Source organism: Prunus mume, linkage group LG4, assembly GCF_029339155.1.
Source record: "Prunus mume cultivar Tortuosa linkage group LG4, ASM2933915v1, whole genome shotgun sequence".
Taxonomy (NCBI): domain Eukaryota; kingdom Viridiplantae; phylum Streptophyta; class Magnoliopsida; order Rosales; family Rosaceae; genus Prunus; species Prunus mume.
Genome location: NC_142701.1, coordinates 6,672,573 through 6,689,149, shown reverse-complemented (window position 1 = coordinate 6,689,149; position 16,577 = coordinate 6,672,573). Strand labels below are relative to the sequence as shown.

The 16,577-nt window shown below is 39.1% G+C and overlaps 1 protein-coding gene across 1 annotated transcript; it reads right to left on the bottom strand.

Annotated features, from left to right (window-relative positions):
• Positions 1–13,942: 13,942 nt before the first annotated feature.
• LOC103343822 (mitogen-activated protein kinase kinase kinase 20-like) lies at positions 13,943–15,018 on the bottom strand. Its single transcript, XM_008247462.2, has one exon. It carries the CDS (start codon positions 14,975–14,977, stop codon positions 13,943–13,945), a length of 1,035 nt encoding a protein of 344 aa, XP_008245684.2. The 5' UTR covers positions 14,978–15,018.
• Positions 15,019–16,577: the final 1,559 nt, after the last annotated feature.

Sequence of the window (16,577 nt, the reverse complement as noted above, 5' to 3'; positions counted from 1 at the left end):
TATATGTGCGCGACGGACAATGAGGTCGCCCCAAATGTTTTTGAAACGGTTGTTACGTAGCTCAAACTCGCGCGCGATTTAATGACATATGTTCGTCGTGTGCAAATCCTCTTCACGAACTTTTGCGCGACGGACCGCTAGGTGCGACGCACGCGATAATGATGTTCGACTAAAATCATTTTTATGCCGACGAACCTTTCGTCGCGCAAAGACTAAAATGTAGAAGTGCGCGCCATGCTACGGGTTTTGAAACCAAATTGCATTCTAAAAGACGTTTGAGAAAAATCATATTTTATAAGAAGAGTTGATAAATTTTCTTTAAAATTGAATCATAATTGAAGACAATTATGAGAAAGGAAACTTTGCCCAAATTCAATGCAATCAACTACCACTAAATATAGAGAAATTGAGTGGGGAAATAAGTTGTGAACAATGAAATATTATGTATATAATGTGTACATTAATAAGATGAATGAATTGAAAAGGAAAGAGCATAAACTCTGATGTGGAAGTAGGAGAGGCATTTTGGAACCCTTTGGCTTTCTTCTTCTTCAAACCGATAATTAGTAAATTGTCGTAATCTCACACATTTTCTTCTAGTTTTATGTTTATCAGGCAAGACAAACACTTTCATAAGAGATTTCTATACCATTTGAAATGGCAAACTATGAGCTTTGCATCATCCGATTTCGCATCTCTAGTCCTTTTACGCATTATGCAGAAATTTAAAACCCCAAGCAACAGATTGATAATCTGGAAAGGAGAAAAACATGCATTTATACAATTTTAAATTATAAGCAAATGCACCGTGATATTGAAGAACCACAGAAATGAGAATTTTCAAATGTCATAATATTTGGCAATCAATAAGCTACAGCCACCATGCATGCAATCTTTTGAAAATAGATGAAACACTAACCTGTAGTCAAAGAAGCTATCAAGCACTTCAAAACAGCCACACAAAAGCAGGATCACAATAAGCTATCTAAAATACAAAGACAGAAAAACAAAATTAGGCTAATAAGTATAATTATGGTTTTGCTTGTGAGATAAGACAGTCTCAATTAATGAATCTGTTTCAATACTGATTTTCGTATTGAAGAATATCAAGAACCAACAGAAACTATTTGTTACATTTCCTTTTCTTATACAAACAAATGAAAACATGAAAATATTACGATAATAATTGAAGACTGGTTTCTTTTCAAATTCCTTGAGAGGAGAATCACATGTTAATTGGTTGAAAAGTAACCAACACCATAAAGAGAAAACTAAATAAACACATCACAACTCATTTCAAAATCCATAAGCATGCAAGACAGTGTAGACCAATACCAAATGTTCCGTAAAAAACAAATTCGATAAAACCAAACATCGACCAAACCCTATATAATTAGTTAAGCCAATGTGGTCAATTTGTTTCTGGAAATTAGTTCAATGGCCCATAATTGTGACTTGCAACCAACCATTTGCAGAGGAGCAATTTTAAATAAAATTAAGCAACAATCAAAAGAGCGAAAAATAAAGACATTCTAGATTCTAAAATGGCTCAACAACTTGGTGATCCCCAATTGGAGCATTAGTGCCACATGTGCTACATCTTTGACAGTGTTTTGATGTATAGCCAACCTTTTTAAGAAAAAAAAATCTCATCCTCTTTGTTAAAAATTGATGATCTTTTCCCACTTTAAAGTTATTTCCACTATGAATAGAAAACATAAAAACATTTATTAAGAAAAAGTTCTTTCACTAACTGTATTGCAATGGAGATGCTACACTGTCTATTTAAAAACTATTAGATGCTGCATTTGAAATAAAGAGTATACGATGACTGATTATAATGTCATGCTTTTTAATAATGTGTTCTTTAATTTGAATAACTTTGCTGCATAATAATCAAGCACCGTAGCTGATTTACATGGGTTCTTACTAAAAAGTTAATGTATATATTCACAGGGAATGCTTTGATATCAAACTTGCATACCAAAAATTCATCATTAAAAAATTAAGAACAGTACATATGCCTAAATGATCAACACAAATGGGAAATTGATGCCATTGGCTAAAGCAAAATGGAAAACAATTAATTTCTGCCCATTAATTTCAACCAAGAAATTTGCCTCTTGCTTAACAGAACCAAAAGTAGGAACCTATCACTACTACGTTTCACCATTTGCGCGACGAAAGAATGCGCGACGAAGAATAATTTGTCGCGCAAACCATACGTGCAACGAAAGAAATTATTCGTCGCGCAATCCACTGAAAATTTGCGCCACCAAAACTTTCACGTCGCACAAAATGTATATGCGCGATAAAACAATTTTTCATCGCGCAAACAGAGTTAAAAAGCGGGGGAATTTTTTGGCCCGAAACATTTGCGCGACGAGAAACATCGCCGCTAAAAGAACATTGCGCGACGGAACATTGGTTCGCCGCAAAAAGGACAAGTGGGTCCCTTATTTAGCGGCGGGAAGATGTTTCATCGCGTAAGAGAACGAGGGATATTTTATTTTTGCGCCAAAATGACCTGGTTGGGATATTTTTTTGCGCGACGAGTACTCTTCGTCGCTGAAGTTCCACGCTTGCGATTAATACTTTGTTTTGCGCGACGGAATTTTGTTTTTGAGCGACAATATTGCGCAACAAAGGTTGTGCGACGGAAAGTACTAGCGTCGCGCAAAGTTAGATGTCGGCAGGTGTTTGCGCGATTTAAAAACGGTTTGCGCGACGGACGATTTGGTTTTTATGCGCGAAGTTTAGACGAATGTATGTGTTCGTCGCGCAAAGTCCTTCTTCTTCATATTAGAATTCTGCCATTGCAGAGGCAGAATGCAAAAACAAAGCATTCTCGCTCCGCTCTCTCAACCTCTCTACGCCTTTGGGATTTCAATACATTGATTGGGTATTTTTCACATTAGTTTAAAAGTATTAATTTAAGTTCGTATTAAGGTTTTTTAATTTGTTTTCGTTAGGGATATTTGTAATTAGCGATTGGTGGAGAACGATTGAGAAGGTATTTTATTCGTTTTATATATTAATAATGTTAATTTGTTATGTTTAAAATGTTGCTAAATTGTGTGTAACGTAGTATAATCTGTTGTGATGTACGAAGTTAATTGAAATTAACTTCGTGCTTTTATTTTTATGTTTAGTAACACTTAGTTTCCCATTCGAGATTAGTTTGATTTCGTGCATGGATGCGTAATGCATGACTGCGGTCCAATTAATTCTTGAATTGTCCCATTATTTGGACAGTTTGGTAATGCATAGTATTGTCACGTATCTATGGCTACATGATTAGGTTTCGATTGTGATATTTCGCTGTCATCTCGCACGCTCTTCGGTGGTACGTAGGTATTTATACCTATGGCCACCTCAAGAACTGTAGATGTCAAGAAATTCATCCACGCCAATCTAATCTCATGTAGTCGAGGTTACGTGGCAGAGTATGCATTCCCGAATGGGATAGGACCCTTACCGAGGCATAAGGTGACATTATAACTTCGTATGAAGTTGTTGTGATTGTTGTGTTGTGATTCGTTTTAGGAATTATGGATGCGGTGGATACAAAACCCCAGATGCGCAGATTTAATACTTGGATGGAATCGAGGATTTTATTGAGTTTGCACGAGACACAACCCTGGGTGCAACTAGAATCCTGTCCTTGTAGGAGGTGCAACAACACATTATGGGAGACAATTGAAAATGTTGGATTTCATTTAGTAAGGAATGGAATGATTGAGACATATAGCATTTGGAACCTTCACGGGAACAATTAGAGCATGCTTGCCTTCAAATGCCACAAGAGTGGACAATGTTCGACCTATTGTGGATGCTAATGATGAAGTCATGGATATTATACAGGATGTTTTTCCATTTGCATCGACCAACATGAATCAATAAGAGCAAGATGATGTGCCTACAAAGAATAGACGAGTATGGAGTTTGAACAATATGAGAAATTGTTAAAAATGCCAACCAAGAGTTATACCCGGGGTGCGAGAGCTTTTCCGTTCTCACGGCCATTGTGGAGCTAATGCACGGAAAATAAAGTATCGTATGTCGAACCTGTGTTTCGATTACTTTTTGGGGTTTTCAAGAGAATGCTTCCGACGGACAATTGTTTGCCGAAAGACCATAAACAGGCGCAGAAGGTGTTGAATGGTCTTGGATTGGGTTATGAAAAAATCCATGCTTGCAAAAACAATTGCATGTTATTCTACAAAGAGCATGAATCGTTGGATACATGTCCTATATGCAATGAGTCGAGGTTCAAGATGACATCTCAGAATAGGACGACTAAGATCCCACAAAAAGTCATGCGTTATTTGCCCTCAATCCTAGGTTGCAGCGATTGTATATGTCGACGATACTGCCACATACATGAGATGGCATAAGGAAAATGGGTAGACGATGATGTGATGCGGCATCCTGCAGATGGGGAGGCATGGAAAGAGTTCGATCGAACGTTCCCCGAGTTTGCTGCTGATCCCCGAAATGTTAGATTGGGACTTGCCACTGACGGATTCAATCCGTATGGGGTTCTAAACCAACACCACAAAGCACTTGGCCGATTTTCGTATTCCCATATAATTTGCCGCCTTGGAAATGCATGAAAAAAGAATACATGATGATGACTGTTTTGATAACTGAGGATCCTGGGAGGTCAATCGATGTTTACTTAAGGCCGCTGGTTGATGAGATGAAGGATTTATGGACAAACGGTGTTCGCACGTACGATAAATCAACTGGGAAGATGTTCACGGCGGGCAGCAGCATGTGGATCGTGAATGATTTCCCAGCATATGCAATGGTTTCTGGGTGGAGCACAAAAGGTTATATGGCATGTCCAATATGCAAGGAAGATGTAACTTCTGGTTGGCATGCTGGAAAAGTTTGTTACCTTGGTCATCGGAGATGGTTGCCATGGGACCATGAGTGGAGGGAAAAAGATAAAGAGTTCGACGGGAACACAGAGCGTCGCCTTAGACCTGCAGAATGGTCCTGATGAGATATTGGACCAACTGTTGATTTTGCTTCTTCGGGAAAACAGCTTAGTCGATGTACCTTCTACACATATGAACACGACGACAAGCCTATGTTTTTGAGCTCCCATATTGGTCTAAACTAAAATTGAGGCACAATCTAGATGTGATGCATGTTGAGAAAAATGTATTCGACACATTGGTGGGCACGATTCTAGATATCGAGGAAGACAAAGGACACGATCAAAGCTCGCCTTGATTTGGAAAGAATGGGCATACGAATGGGGTTTATGGATGAATAGGGACAATGATAAAGCTAGAAGGATCTTGCATTCTTTTCTATGAAACCGAATGACAAGAAAGAGTTTCTAAAGTTCGATCGCCAAGAAAGTTTCGATGGGTATGCTTCTAATATCGCACGCCAGTGAATGTTGACGGGGGTAAATTTACTAGACTTAAAAGCCATGACTGCCATGTGTTTATGCAACGCCTACTTCCTGTTGGTATTCGACACCTATTGCCGGAAGATGTAGTGAAGCCAATCATTTTGTTGTCCAGATTTTTTTCCCAACTAACGGCAAAAACTTTGCGAAAAACGGACATGTTTCAGTTGCGCCATGACATTGTCCAAGTCCTATGCAAGTTTGAGATGATATTTCCTCCAGCTTTCTTCACAAGTATGATGCACGTGATGGTTCACTTGCCATAAGAGGCATTACTTGCTGGTCCTGTCAACTATCGCTGGATGTATCCAATAGAAAGGTATATAATCCTTATCGTTTGTGTATGCATCATTATCACATGCTTGCTAATTTCAATCATATCGTTTTATTTTGGCAGGCTTCTCGGAGAGCTGAAAAAAAGTGTACGCAAGTATGGCCCGAAGGATCAATCGTAGAGGCTTGGGTTCAATATCAGTCGCTTACTTTCTGCGGAATGTATTTAAAAGATGTGGAGACGGTTTTCAATCGTCCTCAGCGCAATCATGATGGAGGTATGAGAAATGAAAAACTTTCTGTTTTTGCCCAAAGCGCACGACCCTTTGGAGATCCCCTGGACGCAGAGTCGCTCTAGAAATGATATGGAGGTAGCGCATTGGTTCAGACGAACAATTGTGATGAGATCATGGGATACTTATATGAGCATGAAGAGATGATGAAGCGAGAACATCCATCACATTTGGTTGCCCAGAAACACCGTGAATTGTTTCCACAATGGTTTTTGGATTCTGTAAGTTATCAGTGTTTGTTATTTGAGAAATAAAATTGTAGTTTTTAATTTTGTCAGACTAACATATGAATGGTTTTGTATAATATTAGGTGAATAAGTTGAAATCATCGAATTCCCCAACTTACAGTGATGAGTTATATAACTTGGCGTTCGCCCGATTCGCGCTGAATTGTTCTCGGGTTGTAATGTCAACGGCGTCAAATTTTTGGCCGAAGCACGAGATGACAAGTTGTGTACGCAAAACAGCGGTGTCCATGTCCTGTGGTGGCGAAAGTACTGACATTGATTTCTATGGCAAACTCACAAGCCGTGCAATTGCTTTACAAAGATCGATACCAAGTGATCATGTTTAAGTGTCGATGGTTTGACACCAACCCAAATAGGCCGGGAAGTGTTAAAATCGATCATGGCTTATTATCTGTGAACATGAACATAGAACTTGGTATGATGACGACCCTTATATTTTGGCAAACATGGCAACACAAATTGTGTATCTAGATGACCCTAAAGCCGGAAGCGGTTGGAACGTTGTTCAAAAGATGGATCACAGGAACGTGTATGCTATATCAGAACTAGATCCAACTGACAACGACGTCAACAATGTGGCTGACCGACGTTTGGAATCTTCAATGGAAAATTATGCGGAAACACTTCGAGATACTAATGTTATACAAGAGCCATTTCAAATACAAGGAGTGTTTTCAATCGAAATACCGATTCATCAATTACAATTGACCTCGGTGATCTTCCGCGATATGATGTTGCAGTTGGCCCGAGCAACGACGATGATGTAGTTATAGAGGAGGCGGAGGAGGAGGAGGAGGAAGAGGATTGGGAGACCGAAAGTGATGATAGCAACGATAACGAAAGTTATTATAGTTCAGATGATGAATGATTAATTTTTTTTGTAATTTTATTATGTTAGTGGACATATTTTGTGTAATGCAAATGTTTTCATATATGTACTTGTTATATCCAAACATTATATATGTGCAGAAATGAAACATTATTAAAATAAATGTAGTTATAAACCATTGGTACATAAATATATCCAAGTAATTTGTATCATAAAGTTTAAATTTATTTTGACAAAAACTTTTAAAAAATGAAAACCATATAACCGAAAAAATGAATACAAAGAAAATAAGATTATCAACAATCCTTCCATTCTCAAATCAAAAGAAAATAAAATAAATCATACTTTCATACAATTAATTATATGTAATGATGAATAATTCAGATTAATAATATGTGAATGAAAATAACCTTGCGCGACGAAGGCATAATTGTCGCGCAGATTTTGCGCGACGGAAAATGTACACGTCGCGCATACTCTATTATTTGCGCGACAAATATTTTAAATCGAACAAGACACCCCGTCGCGCAAACATATACACATATATATACTTCTGATATATACACACGTATATAGTTGACATTGACGATCGAAGTAGTTCACTGTATTCACATAGGGTTAAACAATATAGTTGTAAAAAATCATCAAAATCGAGTCAAAATAACAAGTAAATCATGACTTTCGCTTATAATCACGTAAACGCTTTGTCCCGCTACTTGATCTTTAAATGTTTTCTCATTTTCGACGTATACGATCTCGAAGTATAAACAAACATATTTGACGGCTAGATTACTGAAACTAGTTTCTAGAATGCGTATTCCATAAAAACACAATATTCAAAAAAAATGAATAATTTCTTTATACATTCATTCAGTCTAACATAAGATTATGTGATGTCCTGTACTGTAAATATCTGAAACTGAAGATCGAATTACATTTCTCAGTATTCATATAGGGTCAAGAACCGCAGCTGTAAAAAATTTTCAAGATCGGAGTTAAAATCACCGCTGAATCGGAAAATTTGTTTAGAACCGTCAAAAGTTTTGTCCTGTTACTCAATCTCTCAATGTTCATTGATTATGATTTTTGACGATATGATCTTGAACTATAAAAAGAAGATTGCCGGTTGGATCATTGAAACTAGTTCAGAGTTCGTTTAGGCTTAGGGTGTTTTAGGGTTTAGGTACAAGGGTATGGTTTTGCGCGACGAAATATCAACTTACTCATCGCGCAGATCAGCGACGAACTAGTGCTTCGTCTTGCGCGAAACCCTGAACAAAATTCGCTGCCCTTCTCCGCTCCAACACTTAGTGAAATTTTGTTTGGCAAAGCCGATTGCGCGATTTAACATGAGTCCATTCGTCGCGCAAAATCATTAAAAATTCGCTTTTCTCCGCTCCAACACTTAGTGAAATTTGTTTGGCAAAAGCCGAGATGCGCGACGAACATGAGTCCCTTCGTCGCGCAAAATCATTAAAAATTCGCTGCTCTTCTCCGCTCCAACACTTAGTGAAATTTGTTTGGCAAAGCCGATGGCGCGATTTAACATGTGTCCTTCGTCGCGCAAAATCATTAAAAATTCGCTGCTCTTCTCCCAACACTTAGTGAAATTTGTTTGGCAAAGCTAGATTGCGCGACGACGAAGTCCCTTCGTCGCGCAAACTTAACAATTGCAGCCCTTTTCTATCCAACACTTGGCGAAAGTTTGTTTGGCAAAAGCTAGAATGCGAGACGAACTACGTATTTGTCGCGCAATATTATTGAATTTATCTTCCCGCCTAAAATCAAATCCCAAAATTTTGGGCGGCTGGACAAATTTGCGCGACGACACTAGATTTTTCGTCGCGCAAAGTTTATATTTTCAGAACTTTGCGCGACGAAATCATTTTTTTCAGTCGCACAAAGGTCATATTTTTATAATATTGCGCGACAAAAGTGCATTTTTGCGTCTCGCCAAAGTTATTTTAATGAATTTTGCACGACGGATTTATATATTCGCGCGCAAAGTCGAATAAGTTTTCAAAATCGCGATCTTCTCCTTCTTCCCAGCCAAACGGAACCCTAAACCTCCCTTTCTCTCCGCTGCGACTCATTACTCCGCCCCACTGCCGCCACCACCGCCAACCTCGAGCTTCACCGCCGCTTCCATCCCGCCGCCGTGATTTCTCCGCTTAGGCCGAATCTTCGCCGCCGTTGTTCTCTCTCCTCCGGGCACCAAATCCGGCAATTGAGGTATGCTTTCTGGGCTATTTTTCATGCTCTAGCTGATGGTTGTGTAGGATTTGATTGATTGTGTGCATAGGGTAGTGAATTTGAAACCCTAGGTTTCGGCCGGTTTTGAAATTGAAATTCCGGCCACTTCCGTCCGTTTTTCGGGGTAGGTCCGAGAACAAAAGTGCCTCCAATTGATGTTTTCAACCTAGGGTAGGAACCTTGGCCCTTAATTTTTAGGATTTCCCGGTGATTGTTATCGCTTAGGGCACCCCATTGCAGCGCGTGTGGTGGCGTGGGGTATTGTGGCATAGGGCATTTTGTCCCAGTGCAAAGATTTAGTTGTCACGAGTGCATAGGTGTGCTCGGATTGGAATTTGGTTATCGTTTGAGTCTCGAACGGTTCGAACCTATTGTGCGATTTTAGGGTTTGATATTTCGGACCGTTGGATCCAGCTGAAACTCACGTATGTGGTACCCTGTATTTATAGGATCGTTTAGGATTTGACGGATCGTGGATCGGAGTCCCGGATACTCCAAAATCGCAAACCCTAGGTCAAACTATGATTTTAATTAGTTAGTTCAATTTTTTAATGACATTGTATGTGCCACATTGGATTAATGAAAATTGTGCAGATGTCGACTTGATTAGACGTCGTAGGGCGGTGACGGCTACACAAGTTCGAGCCCGGCATTAACCGATCACCGCCATCGCCAAAGACGATGGAGCAGACCACGCATAGCTGGTCCTGGGGGATCCCACGGCTGCATCATCATCTTCTTCGGTGGTGCAGCCTCTTAGCGCTAGGCGGCGACACCGCCCGCTACCACCACCGACACCACATCGATCGATCGCATCGGTGTTCGGGGCACCTCCTGTAATACCCTTCCACTTGCATTTTTTTGTTTTTAACATTTTTTTAATTGAGAATTTTATGGTTCAATTTAATTGTATATGTAACAATATTGTCATATCCCTTTGCAGCCAAGAGGAACACCCGAGGGCCGTGTGCAGCTGAAGACGGCGAAGGTCACCCGACCAATGTGACAAGATCGGATATGACTAGCGCCATCGGGCTGCACCGACGGCGGACTTGCATAGCTCCTTGGCCCACGACATTGGCCACGTCGTTCGGACCCATTGCCCGATGCAATGGAAGTCTTGGAAGGTCATCCCTGACGAGATCAAGATGCAAGTTCGCGGCTTGTTGTCGGTATGTTTCCTATCTTTTAATTATTTTTCTTTCAAACTTTATATATTTCTATTACTTAATGTATGTAATCAATTTATTGCAGACGAACTACGACTTAGAGGAACATCAACGAGGAGACCTTGGCGTACGTCAACAGACTCTTCGGTGAGAGGTACAAGCAGTGGAAGAGCGACTTGCACCACCATTTTCAGGCGTTTGATGATCCGCAAGTCGCTCTTCAGGAGGGTTGCCCGAAGGAGCTTGAGGGGCGGGAGGATAGTTGGGCGTGGCTCTGCGCTCATTTTCAGGCGCCCGATTATGTGGTATTTTTTTAATAATATTTGTTTAATGTTTATTTTATTTTTTATATCTCATTATTATTTAATTTATTTATAGTTCAATTATTACGTTTTATTTTTTGTATAACAGAATAAAGCCCAAGTGAATAAGGGCAATAGGAAGAAGAAGACTCTTCTTCACCATTCCTGCCCAGCCCTTCTCATATAGGATGGATACACGGCGTCGGGTAAGAATAATATAATTTATATTTAATTTTAATACGTCATTATTATTAGTTTCTTTTGTTCATAGTAATATTTTCCTCTCTTGTTCAATTAAATTCGAATTCCCAGAGATCGACGTCTTTGGTGACGTTTATGTTCGACCTGGGAATGAGTTGGCCGAGTCCCTTCATGTAAGTATTATGTATTTTTAATTCTTATGTTACACTTTCAATTTATATGCATTTTTGAATTTATATTTTATGTAATGTTAAATAGACGACGATGGTGGAGAGGAGCCAGTTGGTTCTTCAAGAGTCCGCCTCCCAACTTCCTCCCGAGACTCCGATCGAGTCCGGATCCTCCGCATGATGCTGATTTCAGATTTTGACGCAGACGCTGAATCGACTCTCGGGAGGAGGCCGGAACGATTGTAGGGGATGGGAATGCCCGACGAGGGAACCTTGACCGCGTCATCGCCGCAGCAAACAACCGTGACGGTTTTGACATCGCGGTTGCCGAGCTTGAGGGTCGATGTCGGTGATTCTCGCAGCCTCGCGCGGTCCGCATTCCAATCCCGGACGGTGAGTCGACCGAGCCCGCCCACCCCGAGCATCCCACACCACGGCCCTGCAGACGCCCATACCTCCGAGCCGCATGTGTAGATGACCAAGTAGATTTTGGAACATTATTTGATTAGTTTTTTATTTTTATAATTACTTTTACAATTTGTATACATTTATTTTATTTTATATAATAGATGTTTTCTTTACGATTAATCTTTTTATTGTAATTTCATTTTAATTAAAAAAACAAACCAAATTTATTTTTTTACAAAATTAAAAATCAAATAATAATAAATTTTTTTTAATAATATATATTGCTTTTGCGCCTAAAGACAAAGGACGCAAAAACTCACAAGCAAGAAAGATGGAAGACGTCTGAGTCGAAGGATGTAGAAACGATGAGAAATCTCCCGACCACAAATCTGTGAGACAAAGACTAAAAGTGCAGCTGGATTTGCAGCCCACCTCCCAAACGAAAATCGACGGCCCCCCACGCATGTCTAACAATGAATGCAGATCTTCCATAGCTGCCCCCAACCACCGGGTTGAATGGACTGAAAATGGACACCTTCTCTGTAACGAAACGCTCGCAGCGGAGGGAAAGGGGCAAAAGGGAACATAAGAAGATGTTTAGTTGAGGGCAGTTTCGTCAATTTACGGTTATGAAGCGAAAACAAAACAAAAACAATAGCAAAATGAGGGGCATTTCCGTCATTATACTGTGCTTAAGAACAGTGTTTAGTTGGATTGAGCTTTAGTATATATATTATTTGCACAGCTGGTTGTTAATCAATTCCATTGAAGCTAGTGCTAGTGGCAAAGCAGCTAGGATTTGATAAGGTAAATGAATCAATGAGCAGGTGTACTGAAATACTAGACTGCTCTGCAGTACTTTAATTACATAGAGAACATAATGGCCTTTCTTTACATCTTTGTGTCGTGCCCTACAAATTAATCTGCTATTATGATGTTGACTTGCAAGATTTATAGCTCTTTTGATGCCACGGTAAGTTACTTGCTAAACGCCTAAACTATGAGGACTCTAATACCTAGCTATTCAGTGCTATTCTCACAATTTTTGTCCCCACTTATTAAAAACAAGAAATAAAGAAAATTGTAAAGTTTAGATACGTGGTGCTACACCTAGCTAGCATGTTTGTTGCACTTCTCAAATTTTGATGTTGGTGTGTTTCTCATGTTTGTTTTTAATATGACTAATTTTTTTGCTTTAGTACTTGTTGGCTATATATATGCAGAAGCTGGATCGTAAGCATGTAACTTGCATATTATTTTCATGTGGTTGCAGGGACGAGCGCAGGTGGCCTTCTAGCGGCCATGCTCACTACCCCATATGAAAATAATCGTCCCTTGTATGCTGTTGAAGATATCATTCCTTTTTATCTTGAACACTGCCCTACAATCTTCCCCCAATTCAGGTACAGTTGATTGTTGACAGAGAGACCACATTGTTGTACTACGTACCTTTCGTATGCATATCATATTCCTTGCATCGTGAATTCGCACATTATTTGAAACTTTTAAGAGGACCCAAACCAAAGCAATCTTGACGATGAGAGAGCTGTTGGACAAGGAATGTTGTATGCATACGAAAGGTACATAGTACGACAATGCGTTCTCCTTGTCAACAAGTAACTGTACCTAGTAACTGTACAACAATGGTTTCTCAGACTCTCTCTCTCTCTCCTTTGTGTTGCTACAGAAGTGAATGTTTAATGTGATAATGTTGACAAACTGAGTAAAATCTTATATGCTTTATTTGTTTTTTAGTTTTTTTCAAAACTCCATTGATAGAAGTTTAATTTGTGCGTATAAGTTTTCGAATTCCACTAGTCTCTCCTGCATCAAATTTCATTGTCCTGCTTCATGTAGTCAATGATCAGTTAACCACCAGAAGAGAAGGACACTGCAGCAATTGGAAAACCAGAGAATCCCAGTAGAAGTAGCACAACAACAAAAATCACAAAATTTCTCTGAGCCAAGCTATATACATTCATAACCACATGAAATAGAAGACTCGCTATCACCAGTCAAATCATTATAGATATCCATTTATGTTCTAAAATATCATCAGTCCCCCCACAAATCATATCCTTCATCCAATTATTCTTCCAAAATATCATCTTAAAGGCATAATAGAAATGGAAGTGAAGCTATTTTAAAGGCATAATAGACAGCTTGTCTCAGTTGCTGTAATATTACTATATTGAGACCATTAAAAGTACACAGATATTTCGATAAAAACTTGAATTATATGTTTGTACACTTTTGTGGTTACAGACTTGACATGATTGATTTGAATTGATTCATATTACAAACAAAAAAGGAATACAACAACAAACAACCTAGCTGGAATACCGAAATCCGGCAGGGAACGATGCTTTCATTGTACAATGGCAGAGTTTGCATGGTAATCTGAGCTCGGTTTGAAGCAACATACACCAGATGCGTAGCCCAAAAAAGAGTTAACCAGCTTCACCTTGGTATGACCCTCTTTTGATGATTGTGGCTGCGCTACGAATGGACGAGACAAGAGACTTTCCGCTGTTAATCTTTCCCTGCCGTTTATCGCAAGGCAACTCTTGAGAAAATCCATGGCCACATCTGAGATTCCAGTCGGAATTTTGCAAGTACGTAGATGATCAAACATCAACACGTCAGGGAGATTGTTTGGATTGTAACCAGGCTTCAAATTCCAGGGCGACTTGCCGGTTAGCATCTCAAACACAATACAACCTAGAGACCAAATATCAGAGGACTGATCTTGTTTGTTATTAATAAAAGCCTCTGGGGACAGATACCTAGGCGTGCCTCTCCATCGACTGTAATTCACCTTGGTTTTCTTAGCGAGTCCAAAATCTGCAATCTTGGCTACAAAACTAGTACCACCAGAACTAGTTGTGGTGGTAGGCACAAGCAAAATGTTGTCCGGCTTCAAATCGCAGTGAACATAGTCACACTTGTGAATGTGTTGAATCCCTTCAAGAATTGACCTTGTGTATCTTCTAACATCATATTCGGGTAATTTATGACCTTTGGATTTATGTATGAGACCATCTAGGGTTCCTCCGGAAGCAAATTCTAACAACAAGTTGTAGACCATGTCACCTTTGTCTGTGGTCGTGGTCTCTTCACCCAAGCGCTCGATAATGAAAGGGCAACCCTTGATCTCAAGGAGAACGTCTGACTCATGTTTAATGGACTCAGAAGCAGAGACCTTCGCTGATTTCACCGCCATCATTTCTCGCAAATTGAGCATACGGCGGCTATGCTCATCCTTTGTTGGTTTCCTGGGAGTAGCAAGAAAAACAGAACCATAGCTTCCTTTTCCAATCAACTTCCCTCTCAACCAGTGCACTCCATGACTGCACATGCTGTGCTTTTCTCCGTCTAATTTTTCTTCTACCTTTCTTTTCATTATTCTTCTTCACTCAGTAGTTCTTTGTTTTCTCCACAAGGAAATAAGCTTGTCTTTCTGACAGAATTAGCGGCTGCTTGATTGTGCTCTGTAATGCTTTATAGTTTACTCTAGGGCATTGGAAGATGCATCGAATGTGTGGTTTAGGGTATAAAGTCGGTCAGGTTTAATTGATGCTTATCAGGTTTTCATTTGTGACGTGAAGACCAAGCTACTAGCTAACCAATAACATAATTTCCAGATTGGTTTATCATTTTTTCTTTCTTATCTTTTTGTTAAATTTTAGAAACTTCATTTACCTATAACTTAGGAAAGAGTAAGGACTTGTCGCTTGGAAAGATCCTAATCTTGACCAAACAAATTTTTACATTTTAATTTGGAGATGGCGTTAATATGGTAATTATCTAAAAAACCATTTTTTTCATATTTCAATATATCTCGCAAGATTTGGATTTCATGTCTTTTCAATGCTAGGATTTATTTTCTTCAAAACCTAGTTTTCTTCTCCATTTTATAGAAAATTTGGCACAAGTCCAATTCTTATGAGAGATGTTGGGTGAAATCCATGTAGAAGTTGTTATTGATTTAAGTCTTTTGACTTTTACCAAAGCCGACAATATCGTGTACTTACTGCTACCAGGGTATAAGGGATGATCTCCATCTCCAATCACATTGGCAAACTCATAAGGATCAAATCCAATATCGCCTAAATCATTATCATCCGTCCCTACTTCTTCAGAAACAAAACTGAACCTACTTTGCTCATCTTCTTCCACATTTCTACTAGCATTAGTAGTCCATTCCTAAGGTTCTTCATGCCATGTCCAAATCTTATAGCTTTGGTCAATTCCATTAAAGTATAAGTAGTCCCTTATAATTCCAACTCCAAACAATCAAATATTCCCACATTTAACACATGGACAACGAATATGAGTTGTATTTTCAAGATTTTCTATAGCAAAATTCAAAGATCCTTCCACACCTAACTCATATGCCTTTGATCTTCTATCCGCATGGATCCATGACTTATCCATCTCACACACTATAAAATCACACATATGATAAAGTGAAAAGACCAGCAAACAATACTATATTGACAGAGAAAAGAACAAAGTGGAAAAAAATTTAAAAAAAATCCACCAGAATCAAACGACGGTTTTTACAAAATAATAGTCGCGTAACATAGATTAAGACGACGACATGTCTATTTACCATCGTCTTTAAGCAACTAACAAGATATTTGTTAGGTTAGGTTACGGCTGTAGTAAATAAAAAGCCGACGTATAATAAAAATTTTGACGACGGTTGGTCCCACCAACCGTTGTCGTGGCTTACAAAAAACCAAAGCCTAATTCTTCCATCTCCGTTCTTTTTCAAAGAACCCTTAACAAAATGCAAACATTACCCATATATAGCTCCCGTCAAGAACCCATAGCTCTCAAAACATAAAAGAACCCGTATTAAGAAACCAAAGCTGAGAGAATATACAAACTAACAGAATATTTAGAGAGATCTGAGAGAATATATGTACAAACTAATAAGAGAATATTGAGAGAGAGCTGAGAGAATATACGTACATGGATATTGAGAGAGTTGAGAG

Coding starts and splice junctions, on each gene's coding strand:
- LOC103343822 (XM_008247462.2), bottom strand. CDS start 14,977: ATGAAAAGAAAGGTAGAAGAAAAATTAGACGGAGAAAAGCACAGCATG.